This window comes from Oryzias melastigma, linkage group LG7 (assembly GCF_002922805.2).
Source record: "Oryzias melastigma strain HK-1 linkage group LG7, ASM292280v2, whole genome shotgun sequence".
Lineage (NCBI taxonomy): Eukaryota > Metazoa > Chordata > Actinopteri > Beloniformes > Adrianichthyidae > Oryzias > Oryzias melastigma.
This window is the reverse complement of record NC_050518.1, coordinates 12498139-12512959: the sequence shown is the minus strand read 5'-3', so window position 1 is coordinate 12512959 and position 14821 is coordinate 12498139. Positions and strand designations below refer to the sequence as shown.

The following is a 14821-nucleotide window of genomic DNA, read 5'->3' as shown; positions in this document are numbered from 1 at the left end:
AATGACCGAACAAAAACACAAATTAAAACAAGTAAATGTAAGAAAGACGTGAGAGAAACAGAAGCAGAAAAAAGACAGACAAAATAATAAAAAAAACAAAAGTTAAGCCTTATATAAATCAGTTTATGCAAGTTCTTCTCTTACAACTAATTATATTAAGAAAATAAGAAAATTAAAGTAGCTACATACAGAATATTTCGTTTGGAATGCTAGAAGCTTGTTAAATGTAATGGCATTACAATTTCTCAAACCCTAACAGGCGATTTGTTTCAGAAATACCTAGAGCTGCGATGTAATATCTACAAGGTTAGGAACTTTTGATTAGATATGCTTTTTTTTTTCCTTTTTTAATTTGGTCAATAAAGTCATTCTGTTTCTTAAGTGGATAGCAGTCATGAATCTTTTTGTGCATTTAAGAAGTTCTGCAAAAGCATTTTTTCCTTCATATTTTCCTCAAGAATTTCCTAAAATATACACTTTCTTCAACAAAATCTCAATTAAGCACATTTACAGAACATTGGAGCAAAGTTGTGGCCTAATGAGACGTCCTAGGACTTATGCTGGATGTCTTCAAGAAATCCTGTGTTAGAGAATGGAACGACAAAATGAGGACATTTGCTCATGAGGACATCCTATCAGGTTTTATTTCTTATTTTTTGGTCTTTATTCATCAGAGCACATGTGAACCTACCACAGGAAGGCAGCTCGTACTCCACTTCCAGCACAACGCGTTCCCCAATGTTCTTCAGCAAGCTGATGATCTCGTCGTGCCGGAGCTTTGACAGGTTGATGCCATTCACAGACTTTATGTAGTCCCCTACATTCAGCTGGTCACTTCTGCAAGAAATTATGAAGAAAAAAGCTACAGGTAACCCATTGATTACACTGATTAGTGCACAAGACAGAACCCTTAGAACCCCTGGTGTCTATTCATACTAAATAGTAATATTTTAGGTATTTTTTAATAGTCAATCCAATGAAAATTGTGTTTTTGGTGTTTTTAACAGGTTCTTGTGGGATTTTTCTCATTTATAAAGAAAATTAGCTCAAAATGGTATTTCTGAGTATTCATTTATACAATATGTTGCGAATAAGGAGCAGGAAAAGCTCGTAGTCGTGACATAGCTCCTTTTTAATATGTCCACTTGCAGACAAATAGATCCATGTTTGTCTGCTTTTTCCTCGTCCGAGTTGTAATCTGGCTCAAAACTCTACAGATAGTTAGCGCCAATATTGCTCACATTTTCTGTTCCAACAATATTGTTAGGTTGGGGCTGTGAGAGGATGTAAGCTAGCGGGAGAGAGAATAAACAAAAGGATGATGGGAAATGATAGCGGTTCTGCACCAACATTTCCATCCACAACTTGGAAAATTTCTGATGAACTATTTGCTGCTCTGCAGAAATTATGTCCTAGAAAACGACACAAGTTTTTTGATTTTACCTAATAATCCAAAATAATAGACCTCTGGTAACACTTCTAAAATTAATAAAAAAGATTATTTCAGTGGCTATTTAAACATTGTTTAGACTTTCCATATCCTGTGTGGTTAAAATGAGAGTTAATCCAATGACAGACAAGAAAATTGAACCTTTTGCATTAATTAAAGGTGAAACTGGGCTTCTCCTGTAATTCTTAAATAATCCCAAATTAAGACGAAAGGAGAAGATTGCGAGCAAAAATGGCTGAAAGACAGTGTCATGGATGACTGTACGCACTGCCTCCCTTTTGACATTCTGAGTCAACATGTCTCCCACTGCAGAGCTAATTAATTAAATATATATTCTGCCCCTATTGCCCATCTCACCTCTGGGCTATTGTCAATCAGCAGTGACAGCAGACAGAGAGGCATCTAAACCAGAGTAGCCGAGCGTCGTGATGGTGCAGCTTCATCACACAATTCTGTCTGCCTGTTTGTGTCTCCACCCACTAAATTAGGTACGAGCATGAACTCAGCTGTGGGAAGACAAGCTGCTTGGAAGAATTAGCAGTGTTTGTCTTTAAACCTCTTCAGGCTTGACGAGGGAAGGTGTTTTTTTTGGCCAGGATGCTTTCATTGGGGTCTCTGTGATGCACTGGCATGCTGTACCACCCCTCACTCAATCACGTGCTGCGATCGTCGTTAATCCCCGCCCACCCAATCCAAAACAAGATGATGCCAATTCATTTTTAGAGTAGCTACTCCATCAGTACATAATTAAAAAAAAGCTTGTGTTTTTACATGTGTTTTATAAATGATCTGAACTAGCTAAACTTCACAACAACTTTGTTCTCGTGTTACTTTCAATTGACACCAAGCAGATTTATCCCTGACCGTGGTGTAACTTTAAATCACATGCACATAGGTGGGGGTGGAATGAGATGTCTGCACGTTCTGCCATGCTTGCCAAACTGTAAGTAATCACGGAGCACAAATCTCACCTGGCAGCTAGCCCACCTGGCCGTAAGTTTGACACCCTGGGCTTGCCGTCCTTATCTGAGCCTCCAGAGATGGTGAGGCCGAGGCTGCTGCCTTCCCTCTTCATCAGCTCCACCGTGGTCACTCCTCGGTACTCCTCTGCTGGCACACACAGACGCAGCCACAGACTCACACAGTCAGCATCAGCATCTTCTTGACACACTTGTGTTGTCTGAGAAGCAATGCAAGTCTCTTTTTTTTCCTGAATCTTTCACAATCATTTTCGGTGATGCACGGCCATGGAAAACATTTTTTTTCGCCCTCTTGTCCTTTTCTAGTTCTGTCAAACATGTGAGAGCGAGCAAATCTTTATGACTGGGAGAAAGGATGCAGCTGCACCACAGTGCATGCTCAAACTACAACGCTTTCAGCTGAAATTATTTTGCACATTAAAAAGCAGATGTATTTTTAAGTGAATTAGAAAATAAAACAAAAAAATTGATAAGACTTGATGTGGCTAAATCATCAAAGGAATCATTTAGTCATGCTGCCAAGATAGTGCAGGGGTGTGAAATCCCTCTGAATAAAGTGTGCCGAGTGTGCTTTAGTACCTTTGACAGGTATGCCACACAAGCATCTTTTCAGCTTATCTAAGCGCTTATAGCAGAAGAATACACAGCAAAACACAGGAGGCACATGACTTTACATGCACACAAATCTCAAATAAAGATTTGTTGATCCTTATGTTGAGGACCAGGGTGAAATATGCTATGAGTTTTGAGAATAGGTCAGCTAACAAACTAAAATGCAGTGACGCTGGGTTTGATTGTATTGCACCTGAAAGGCTGCGCCTCTGGGATGAATGTGATTGGTCAGTTGTCTCTTTGCCCCCCTTTGAGTATGGTCCTTCATCTGAGGAGACAGCAGCGAAGTGAAGAAGGTTATGTAGGGAAACACTCCAGCAGAACACTAAATACACCTGACTGCCCACTGCAGATCGTGACAGCGGCCCATACTCTGGGCTTCAGCTTGGGCACTGCATTGCTGCCTGAAACCACATCTCTAAGGCATTTAGTGAAACAGAGCAATCAGATTGCACTCGGAGAGCTCAACCGACTTAATGCGTCAAACGCAAAAGATCCTGTGTTGATGCGAGGACCTCTCTCTCTGCAGAAATTATTTAAAAACCATTATTTGATGCATAAACTACAGCACATTTGCTGCAAACTTGATCCACAAAGCATGGCGGGTTTGTCAGAGGAACAGCATGCGGTTAATCGAGTGTTCTCTCATGGAGAGAAAATCATCATTTTCATGTCATGTGCAGCAGCTGCTGAGGAAAGCAATGGGAAATGTTCAATCTGCCCTGCAGAGAATAAGATTTTCTTTTTAAACTTCGCACCCACAGCGAGACCCATCTCTAACACCATCCACAGATTAGCAGAGCCACTGTCAAGCCATCTGAGAGTGAAAGCAGCCGTATCTGCAGTAACAGTGATTAGCATGCCGACTTGGAGCCTCTCTAATCCCGTCCACTGCAGATTACCTTTCTAGCTGTCCAGCAGTGTTTAAAAATCATACAGCAAATTTGAGAAGAGATGCCTCAGGGTCTTACTTCTTCATCAAGTTCCTCTCTGACAGATGCAAAAATGCACAAGTTGTACAATGAAGACCCTTTTTGATAAGCACTGATCCAAAAGTTGGTTTTCTTTTAGATTGTACAACACTGATGAGGTAGATAAGCAAATGAATGGAGGAGTTGGCAGCTTGCACCACACTTAGCAAAAGCACCTTCAAAATGCGCCCTTATCACTCCACTACCACCACCAACAACACAATACTTCAGAGTTGGTAGTAGATGAAAGTGCTACACATACTCACCTCCATCTTGTCATATATGAACGCATTATTCAGGCGCCCATTGTGTCTCTTTTTGATGTTTTGGGTGTCCCCAATTTTTTTTTTTTTTTGATGTGGTGGCTGGTCCCATAAAATCATGCGTGCATAAACCTTGGGACCCAGTACTGGATGCTGAACCAGTACCAGGTTAGGACACTGGTACCGGTCCATGATTAGCGCATTTTATGAGAATTGGACTTGCGTTCCAAATGGGAAGAACCCACTGGCTCCACGGAGCCAAACTCCTGTAAGCTTCTATTGATTAATAAACACCTATTTCGCAGTCAAAATAACTATTTTTGCTTTGTTCCCTTGTTTATTTTCTTGCTAAATCATTTTTTTATTATTTTATTTTTTCCGTGGTGCAAGTTATTCAATTTGTAAACTGTCCAATCAGAGGCCTCGATAAAAGTATGTGGACTAATATTGAAAGTTCGAGTGGTACTACAAGCTCCCTCCTGACTTAACACATTCTCTCTACCAACTTGTCATACATGGACGTATGGTTCAGGCCCCTCTGCATTTCTTTTTGACATTTTGGGTTGAAACTGAGAACTACTTCATGGGTACTGAGTCATACGAAGGACTACCATTCTGAAATAACAAATTTACACAGTTTGTCTTTAGTTATACATTTCTAATAATGAATAATGATACTCCTCTGTGTAAAGACACGGATTTCTCACCATAATAATCAACAATGACAACAAGCTAGGAAATAGATATCAATATTCAGCACTTAATTCATCCCAGGAATTCTTTCATTTTCCGATGATCACTTCATCACTACTTTTCATGGGAAAAATGTCCCATTTTCACTATGTTGTACCATGTTTATCAACTATGTAATATTAAAGACAAATCAAATTACACATTTTTAAACTGATGACCAAATCTGCAGCATTTTTTACATATTTTATGATCTTTGAACCGGAGTAGGTCAGAGGTCACCTAAACTTATCTAAAGTTCATGTATTATCAACATATTTTTAAGACGTTTTTAAATTTAAATCTATGTAAATGTAAGTGTAGTTTAGAGAAAAAATAGCAACTGAATAAAATTGAATTTTAGACGCAGCTCACAAGAGAGTTGTGCTTTTTTTGGAAGAGACCTGCGGGGACCTTGTGTGGTCCTTGGGGGCACCCTGGTGCCCGCGGTGACCCCTGATTGGAAAGAGTGGTTGCCATAGAAACGATGACTCAGACCAAATTGAACCAGTCACTGAAGTGGTCTGGATCGAACATGACAGTATCCATTATCCTAAAAATTAGGTACTGAAATTATTTCATTTGGTTGGAGCCTGAGGTACGTCATTTTTTTTGAGTGACATCACTGTCAGTCAGTCCAGTTCTCATATACCATCAATGATTTTTTTTTTTTTTTTACTTTAAGTTACAAGTTTCTTCTCCACATTTGACTCATGCCCTTAGGGAGTGGTGAGCTGCAGTCACAGGGGCGCTCAGAAACCATTTGGTGGTTTAACCCAACCAAGCTAGCCCCTTAATGCTGAGTGTCAAACAGGGAGGCTCGGGGCAGACACTCTCCCACGAGGTCACTGAGCTGAATTTCTGGATGTGGCATTTGAACTCAACCTACACTCACATGATGAACTGAGACTCTCTTGATAGTCCACCTACACAAACTGGTCCCTGCAAAGACTTCAGACTTCACTGGAATAGACTTGAACATGCTGATGACTACATTGAAGACAGTTTTTCATATTTTAAATTGGCCAAATCTTAAATGTTAGCAATAAGCTCTCTTACACTGAACTCCTCTCATATTGATGGACACTATAGGATCATAGGTGATTTCAATGAAAAAAATCTATAAAACTGAAGAAAAAGTCACTTTTGCTATACTGTTATTGAAAAAATGGAGCAAAGAAAGCAAACATTTTTTGAGACACAGAGCCCAATCTTTTTCCCCACTTTGACGCTCCCCATATCTATCCCGCTGAAGATGAAGCCAGCAGACAGATGAGAGGTACGGCTCCTTCGTCATACCTTCACTGACCTGAAAACTTTCATCAGCCCTGGGATACAAGGAATGAAAAAGAAGAACCTAGCCTTCACGTGCACACAGCTGCATGAGTCACCTCTCAAGCAAAAGCCTCATCTCCTTCAGACACGGATGTCATGGTGATGTACACTTGATACACATGGTATTTCACTCGTGTGCGTTTCACTCCCGTTTGCACAAACAGCATGTTTGGTAACTTTGAGGCACAGACCCACATAGTGAATGACACATCCCAAACACATTAAACTGGGCAAAAGCCTTGCATCCACGCAGGCTCCCGCAGGCCCTGACAGTCCAGCAGCTGTCATCGCTGTCAAAAGGCAACATTAGCTTTGGGTTACGCATACCCAATGCTCTGCACGTGACTGAACGCTACAGTTCCATCAAGCTGTCTGCCAGCCATCCTCCTCCAGCTTAAAATAATCACTCACCCTGAGAGGAAGGGTCAGGATGAAGCTGATTATAAGCAGCCCCAACAATGAACATGCAAATGTGAGAAAATATGAAACTGGAGTTTCCTGCAAAATAATGGGATTTGTAGAGTGTGCAAACGTGGACGTCTTTCTCGCTGAATAAATACATGAGGAGTTAATTAACTCCACATTGAAATCAGGGCACTTTATCTCATCCTGCTCACATCCAATCAGAATGTGGGCTAAATATGGAGGCAGAGCCTTCAATGAAATCATGAAGCTATTTTTACTTTTAGTTTTTTTTCACCAACATTTCTCTTTCAAACTCTGCATGCAGATTCCACAAATTCATTCCGGATAAAGAGATGGGAACAGGTGCCCCTCAGAGGAATGACACATTCAAGGGATAAGCGTCTTTTTATAGGTGATCGGGGAAGTCGTGCTGCTCGTCTTACTCCCAAAGATCAAAGTGGGGGTGCTCTTACCGATGCTGTTTTTGGTGTCTCTCCTCAAACCACACAGCATGGCTGGAAAGCTGACTTGTGGAGGGCAGAGAACTGCGATTCCACCTGAAGAAGATCTCAGGCGCTCAGACAACCAGAACTCATCATCTCTGTTTCTTCACTCCTGTGCTACGAGTCCAACATTTTGCTTCAACCCTTCGACCGTCTGGAGCTACAGAAGGAAAATATAGGTTTTTAGAAAGTCTGAGCTAAAGGGATGAGTCCTTTTGGTCGTCAACATCTATCCTGAGAGGCTTCAGAAACTCCAAAGAAGGTGGAAAGGTGGCATTTCCCTGTGACCCGTTTCAAAGCTTTCCTCACAAATCGCTGGTCTGCTTCACAGAGATGTTCTGAAAGGCTGTCCCTACACTCACATGAGCTCTAACCCTTTCCTCTGTCTCTCTGTTTGCTCCCGCTCTCCTCCTCCCTGCCAGAGGGGCTCAGTGAGGCAGGCACACACGATAGTCACTCCACCCCCCCTTCACACATACACACTCCTCACCCATTTCTCAACAAGTCAAACACATCCTCAAACCCACCCACACGTGCACGACTCACACACCCAGATTAGATGTGACAAAACAGCCCAGCTCCACGTTTTGAACGCTGGGCACAATTAACACCACCTGCACACTCACTGACAGCCTCAGTATCATCGCCTTTCTTTTTTTTCCAACATAACCTGTATGGAGCTGGTATCTACACAATTATAAGCTCTCACACACACACAAAAACGCACACAATGGAAAATGCATCTGCCAGATTCCAACGCATGAGCTGTGTCTGTGTGCTATGCAAAGGTGAAACATTTACATAAAGGTCATGAGGAGGAAAGAATCCAGGCGACTTTTTCGTGAAACAAGATTATCTTTTCCAAAGACCTCAAATGTAACAATTTAACTTTTAACTTAAAAGTAATCATTGGGGATTTTTTAAAGCAATTGTAAAAGGAGAGTGTATTTTCAAGGTGAATCAGTATATTGCAGATTGAACTTACAACTAAAACATGAATTTGAATGATGACACCAAATTAAGGAACGTTTTATTAAAATAGAATAGACTGAGCTTTTATTAAAAAAAATGGAAGAGTCATAAATGGTAATTGTTATATTAAAAGGGGCTTTTTAACTGCATTGTCAATTCAGAATTGCAATTTGAAATATAGAAGGAAAAACCTTTTTAATATTTCGTTAACACCCTATGATTTATTTTTGCAGTAAGTGACATTTTTGTCACTAATGTTCCAGTTTTTTTTCTGTTTTTCACTGCTGCAGTGACTATTTTGATCAGATGTAGAAGGGATTCTTTGTTTGTTCATCTTCGTTATGTTCTTTTGCTTTTGCAATTACTAAAATATCACTTTAGTTTTACAACAGATGCTCAGAGATGCTGTGCTCATCTACCTTCTGAACCCTGGCTAAGCTGGAAGGACAAGCAAAATTTTAGGATTTTTTTGGGTCTTTCTCTTCTTTTACTGCTACAGCTTCATTTTAGTGATGGATATTCCAGTATTTTTGTGTTTTTATATTGTTTTCCTGTCCTCTGAGACCTCAACAAGTGAAAGTAGATGGTCCTCCTGCTGCCTGAACACATTAATCATCATTTCCTCAAAAGTTCTTGAACATTTTAATCAGAATCAAAAGATAGTTCATGCACACTTATGTGACCACTTTGTACAAACGTATGATAACAGAAACTTTCCATGTTATCTACTGTTGCATGCAGCAAATTTAGATAATTTCCTCTGAGAATTTTATCCCTATTACCCCACTTCCAGTACGTACAGGTTTAGTCTTTCAGAGCGAAACTAATTAATTTCCAAGTGAAATGAAAAGAATTGTAAAATGGAACAGTGTGTTGGACCAGTAAAAACCTCAGGGATCAGGTTGAAAAATACCAAATGATTTGAGACAGGAGGTATGTTGCACTGGCAATATATTGATTTAGCTTTTTTATTTTGATTTTTGCTGGAGGTTTAGACTATTTTAATTCAGTTTTTTTAATGAACATAGAAAGAGGTGGCATTTTAAAGGTTAAGGAGGCAGCCATACAGATTCAAGAAAGGGAAGGGCGACTGTTGAAGTTAATGGATTATGAAGTAACAAAAGACCTTTCATGTTTCTGATGAGTCTCCATTTCTGCTGCAACATTCGGATGGTCGGGTCAGAATTTGGCATCAGCAACATGAAAGCTCGTAGTAACGGTTCAGGCTGGTGATGGTGGTGTAATGGTGTGGAGAATGGTGATGTGCAGACGATAAATCTGCAGCAACTGTGTGATGCTATCATGTCAATCTGGACCAAACTCTCTGAGGGATGTTTCCAGTAGTTTGTTAAATCTATGCCACCAAGGATTGAGGCAGTTCTGAAGGCAAAAGAGGATCCAACCCGGTACTAGCAGCATGTACTTAATGACCAGTGAGTGTATTTACTGATATTATATTATAAAAAAGAATAAAAGCTACAAGATATGTCTGTATCTGGGAAGCCTTTCAAAAGTTTAACTTGAACCTGCTTGAAGGGACTGGAAAGTGTCCAAAAGACCAATAATGCATTTTTTACACGAATGACTGCAGACACAAACTACACTACAGGGCTGTAAAATCCTTCTGACTGATTCTCCAAAAATAGCAACATTTTTCACATGACATAAGCAGAAAAGCCAGAATGTCATCCTTTAAAAATAATCAAATTGACCACAGTGCCACCCTATGGCCGTCACGTCACGCTACAAGAAAACATATCAGAGGAACTACAAGAGCCAAGAGAAATATCAGTCTGCTCCAGTTAAATCAGTTTTACCTTTGGTTCTTCCTCTGATGATGCCCAGTTGACATCTGAGAGAAAAAGAGAAGATCCTCCTCCTTCCTCCTGCAGACCGGCTGCCTTTCCTCAGGGAATCCGTCTGAGGAAAGGCAAATGAGAGGTGCTTTGGAGTGAGGCCTTTCCTTCCAAACATAACCCTTGCTGACATGTTCATTTTTGCTCAGGGAAAAGAAAGAAAGGAAGGTTTCTGTCCTCCTGATGTTTTTCACAGCTCTGACACTGTGATCTCCAGCTGCTCTGCTGTTGTTTCGATCTGCATCTAGTCAGACGAGTCCTCCAGAGAAGTCCACAAAGCCTCTAATTTTCAACAAAAAAAGGAAATACTCTGCAACAACGCTGTACGTCCATAATCCCATTGCTAACTTCCTTGGATGCAAAAGCGTCCACAAGCTTCTGACTAAAGAAATATTGTGTTTTCTGCCTCTCTGGCAATTTCCGATTGACTAGAACAGATGGCAGAGGGCTCAGGGCTGTGGGGCACAGCTTGCTTGCCAGAATGCAACAGAAACTCACTCAGCAAGGAGCCGGTGCTCAGTTTAACAGAACAATACAGAACCTGGGCAGTCCAATTTGATGTAGTCTTCAAGGCTAATTCAACTGTTTCACCATTTTGCTAGCTTACATATTCTAGATGATGGGAGACAAATAGGCAATCTTGATCTAACAAAGACGGGCCAGAAAAAAGGCAACAGATAAGCAGAAAGATAACATTTTAGGATTGTGATGGAGAAATGATTGTCATGACATCAACAGTACAGTGAGTCAGTTGCAATAGGCAGTCCTAACATACATATTTATTGGTGTTAAAAGCTGAAATAGACATTGGAAATTATGAAGTTATCTTTTTTTTTCTTGCACCTTAATGTAGTTGTTGAAACTTATTTCCTGAAATGTGATCATCTGGTTTTAAAAGTCTAAAATGTTCAAATTCACTTTTTTCCACCTCCAAAATAAAGCTTACTTTTTAGTTCAATTTTTTTATTATACGTCACCTTATCTCTGAATCAGTATGAGCCTAAAATTGTATTAAAGCACCAATAGATCAGCCACTGATGAGCTTTGCCTTCACTGTTTTAGGTGCAATCAAATGAATGTTTAGTAGAGATTAAGTCCAAACAGGAAATCAGTCTTCAAATATTAGCATTTGAGAAGGAAAATTAGTAAATAAGGTAATGGTAAAACTGTTTTTGAATTCAAATGTTACTCATTTTAAAGTTATCCCAGTATTTTTTTTTTTTTTTACATTCTGTGAAATGTAAATTAAACTTTGTTTCTGCATGCCCCGCCATCTAAATGAATGATTGCTTTAAAAGAAAAAATAAATTAAGAATACAATTGCAGGAAACACACTATTGTTAATAGACAACGGCAAATACGTTGACTTACACTAAATTATGTTTTTTAATGTATTTAAAGTTTCTTAGAAACTGTTAAGTGTTTGTTACGATCAGCATCCAAACTCTACTAAATTTTGTCACTTTCAGTATTAAAATTTAGCTTTGCACATTTAATCGAACAATGTTATTACATGACAAATAACATGGAGAGAAACGGTTTTGTAGAGGAACTTTATTTTGAATCAAAAGTTTATTCATTTTCTTCACTCCTGAGCCTGGCGTTTGGATTGGTGATCTTAATTGCCAGCTGAGCAGCCCTTTCCACAATCAACTTCCTGTTTTTGGAGGAGACGTTGTGGGCGATTTCTGCACAGTGAGTCCTGCAAAAAAACACAGTACAGCCCTGTAAGCCACCAACAAATGCGTAGTGAAGCAGTCAGCAGCATCTTTCCAGCAGATGCCCCTCCTGTCTCAGCAAAAGAGCAGACAACATGACATAAAAGCTGAATACATAGAAGTGTGAACAATATGCAAATATTCCAAAAAGTGCTGGGAAGGCAAGTACATGACATGCCTGTCTTTTCACCTATTAAACTGTTGAAATATGCAGAGTAATTTAAAGATTGTATAATTTGTTTTGAAGAATACATTTTTTTTAACATGGTAAAATACAAAAAAGAGCTGATTGGGTTTTATTTACATCCATTTATAAAAGTTAGCCCAGAGAGATTCTTTTTTAACGTTTTCACAGGGGAAATTGTTGAATAGATAATTATTTTCACTTTTCCAGGTAAAACATTCATCCTGCAGTTAAATTGCAGAATAAAATGTGTATTGTGGTAAATGGTTTGTTCATTTCAGATTTTTTATCATACGCGATTCATGAACCTTCTAACATCTCACCAACTTAAACGAACTGTCTTTGTGTGCGTTCTGTTCAAACTAGAGTCATATTCTGCGGCGTTTTACTGCAATAAAATACTGTTTCATTCATGATATGTAAACTTCTAGTAGAGTATTTCTCTGTAAGAAAAAGCTTAAAAGCTGATTAAATCCAATCCCTGATTAGGTTACATCTTATTCTGATCAAGTCTGAAACTATGTGATTTTGCTCAACTTATGATAACCTGATAGGATCATCCCTAAATTGAAACTTAAAGTTTTTACCCTCCAACAGTCTAATGCCGAGGCCTCTTAAATAACATCTATAGTAGGAGTGTAACGGATCACTAGTTATTAATATTTTGTTTTATTACAAAGGCCTCAAATGTTTTATTACTATAATACATTTGTGTCTGTGTGTATACATTTTGAAGTACTTTATATATGTTTTATTAAATATGTGCAATGAAGCTTAAAAACGTTTCACGGTAGGCTTTTATTTTGTTATTTTAATGTTCATTAGAGACATTGTGATACGGTGGTTATTGGTTTCCAAAAAAAGGTCTGGACACTTCAAATTATTTATTGAGCATATGAAAAAATATAATTTGAATATGTACTAAACAGATGTTTTTAACTGCAATAGAGCGCACTTTAAAAGTGGATTGACAAAATGTTTTGAATGTGTGTGTGCATATATATATATATATATATATATATATATATATATAAAATCTGTGCAGTTTGAGGCTGCACAGATTATATACATATGTTCAAAAAAACATATTCTTTTTTTTTTTAATTTAATAATGTATGCTTAATGACTATGGAAGATTTGTGATTTTACCCCGTATTAAATCTTAAGCCTCCATATTTCAGATGCAACAGTGATTTAGGAACAAGTGTTTTCGCTACATGTAATAATTGTTCTGACATGACCATATCCTATTTGAAGTGAACATGTGTCCATAAGTAAAGCAATTACAAAGGAGTTTATATCTTGTGAAATGTTAATGTAAATATCATCTGGCAAACAGTCACTTTGAACTCACTTGTTGCTCATCATCAGGACTTCGAGCTCTTTGACATTGTGCACCAAAAACTTCTTGAAGCCGGTTGGCAAAATGAACTTGGTCTTTTTGTTGCTACCATAACCAATGTTGGGCATCAACATCTGGCCCTTGAACCTTCTGCGGACCCTGTTGTCAATTCCTCTGGGTTTACGCCAGTTTTGCTGCAGAAAGAAAAAAAAGATTTAAACACGTTTGCTGGTAATGGAAAAACAAGAATATATTTAGCTTGAAAATAGACCATACCTTGATCTTAACGTATCTGTCAGACTGGTGACGTATAAACTTTTTGGTTCTTTTTTTGACAAGCTTGGGTTTCGTTAGGGGTCGGAGGGCAGCCATGATGACTGGAAAACACAGGTAAATGAAACAAGATTAATACTGTACTAAAAGTCATTGATTTTCTTAAGATTGACTGTGATCAGTCATTTATTTGATGATTTGACATTTAAGATCAAACCGATTGTATTTTACAATAACCATGCGGACATTTGTTAGCTATCCGGCACCTGGTGGTTGAATGACTGGCCCGTGTAGCAAGTCTTGCTAACTAGCTTTAAATAATCTAATTTCAAATGTTGACGAGAAGTACTTCTTAATATACTTCTAAAAGGAATTATTTCACGGACTGAGTTTCCAAAAAACACATTATGATAGGTTTTGCTGCATTTTACAGCCGTTCAGCGGGTACGACAGTAAAGGCCACCTTAGCATTAGCACTTCGCTCACGATTGACCTATTTTTGTGCATTATTAGCGATATTGTTGACAAATGTTACGTTTAATACGTAGAATTATTAGTAGTCGTTGCATAAACACGAGAAGACAGTACCATAACACAAAAAAACACAAGGATTGGTTTAGATTATCCGTACTCACCCGCCGATGAAAACCCAAAAGGGACTTCAGCTTCGGCGGAAGGAAAGAAAAGGACTTCCGCGGTTACAGCAATGCCTTATGGGTATTGCAGTTGCATGATTCTTCTTGAACTTCTTAAAGAAAAAAAATATTGTCACAATTTTAAATCACAGAAAATAATAGGCACGATCATATAATTTTAGTTAACCAATGTATTTTGTTCATTTAAAAGAAATAAACACACAAATGTCTTGTTTCTACATTTACTTTCACATTTGCTTCTTCATAAATTGATGCGCACTTCCTAAGGGAGGACGAAGTTCACTGGTTCCCCCCAAAAACTCTTTTATAGATAAAAAAAAAATAATTTAAAAAAAATCTTTTTTTTTTATTACTGTAGTCAGAAGTAGAACCAACCGTGGTATATTACAGGGGAGTGGCGTAATAAAGGGTCAATGATTTTTTTTTGTCACATGTTAGAACTGAGATAGTTCCGCAAGAGTTCCTACGTGTGCTTTCACTGCTTAGATTTTTCAGTTTGTTTGATAAAAGCCTCCAAATGGAATACCAGCCTATCGCGAGGTAAGAATTGCACAAATGGAACATAAAAAGTT

The 14821-nt window shown here is 38.6% G+C and overlaps 3 protein-coding genes across 9 annotated transcripts in view; 1 reads left to right on the top strand and 2 right to left on the bottom strand.

Moving 5' to 3' along the window:
* The window catches only part of LOC112158779 (glutamate receptor-interacting protein 2), a 29522-nt gene extending 19043 nt beyond the window's left edge, over positions 1 to 10479 (bottom strand). For 2 of the 7 annotated variants that reach the window (XM_024292326.2, XM_036212772.1), the window contains exons 1-4: positions 10038 to 10477; positions 3236 to 3310; positions 2422 to 2560; positions 692 to 837 (exon numbers count right to left, since the gene is read on the bottom strand). In XM_024292326.2, coding sequence (XP_024148094.1) covers positions 692 to 837; positions 2422 to 2560; positions 3236 to 3310; positions 10038 to 10215 — 538 coding nt within the window. In that variant the 5' untranslated portion in view covers positions 10216 to 10477. Of the gene's footprint in view, positions 1 to 691; positions 838 to 2421; positions 2561 to 3235; positions 3311 to 7218; positions 7882 to 10037 lie in introns of those variants that run through there. The other 5 variants (XM_036212774.1, XM_024292330.2, XM_024292327.2 and 2 more) reach the window with 5 other exon arrangements.
* Positions 10480 to 11613: 1134 nt separating this feature from the next.
* rpl32 (ribosomal protein L32) lies at positions 11614 to 14341 on the bottom strand. The gene is made up of 4 exons (XM_024292324.1): positions 14229 to 14341; positions 13597 to 13697; positions 13333 to 13514; positions 11614 to 11778 (listed from the first exon to the last, which is right to left on the bottom strand). The coding sequence occupies exons 2-4, from the start codon at positions 13690 to 13692 to the stop codon at positions 11649 to 11651; spliced, it is 408 nt and encodes a 135-aa protein (XP_024148092.1). The 5' UTR covers positions 13693 to 13697; positions 14229 to 14341; the 3' UTR covers positions 11614 to 11648.
* Positions 14342 to 14507: 166 nt separating this feature from the next.
* Positions 14508 to 14821, top strand: part of ssuh2rs1 (ssu-2 homolog, related sequence 1) — a 7545-nt gene continuing 7231 nt past the window's right edge. Inside the window, exon 1 of the mRNA XM_024292321.2 lies at positions 14508 to 14789. Within this exon, the coding sequence (XP_024148089.1) occupies positions 14767 to 14789 (23 nt within the window). The 5' untranslated portion in view covers positions 14508 to 14766. The remainder of the gene's footprint in view (positions 14790 to 14821) is intronic.

What these genes read in the sequence shown, in the direction of transcription:
- rpl32 (XM_024292324.1), bottom strand. Translation starts at nt 13,692, where the DNA reads ATGGCTGCCCTCCGACCCCTAACGAAACCCAAGCTTGTCAAAAAAAGA. An exon ending in ACAGATACGTTAAGATCAAG is followed by an intron (nt 13,515 to 13,596) that starts GTATGGTCTATT and finishes TTCTTTCTGCAG; the next exon opens with CAAAACTGGCGTAAACCCAG. An exon ending in GTCCTGATGATGAGCAACAA is followed by an intron (nt 11,779 to 13,332) that starts GTGAGTTCAAAG and finishes GTTTTTTTGCAG; the next exon opens with GACTCACTGTGCAGAAATCG.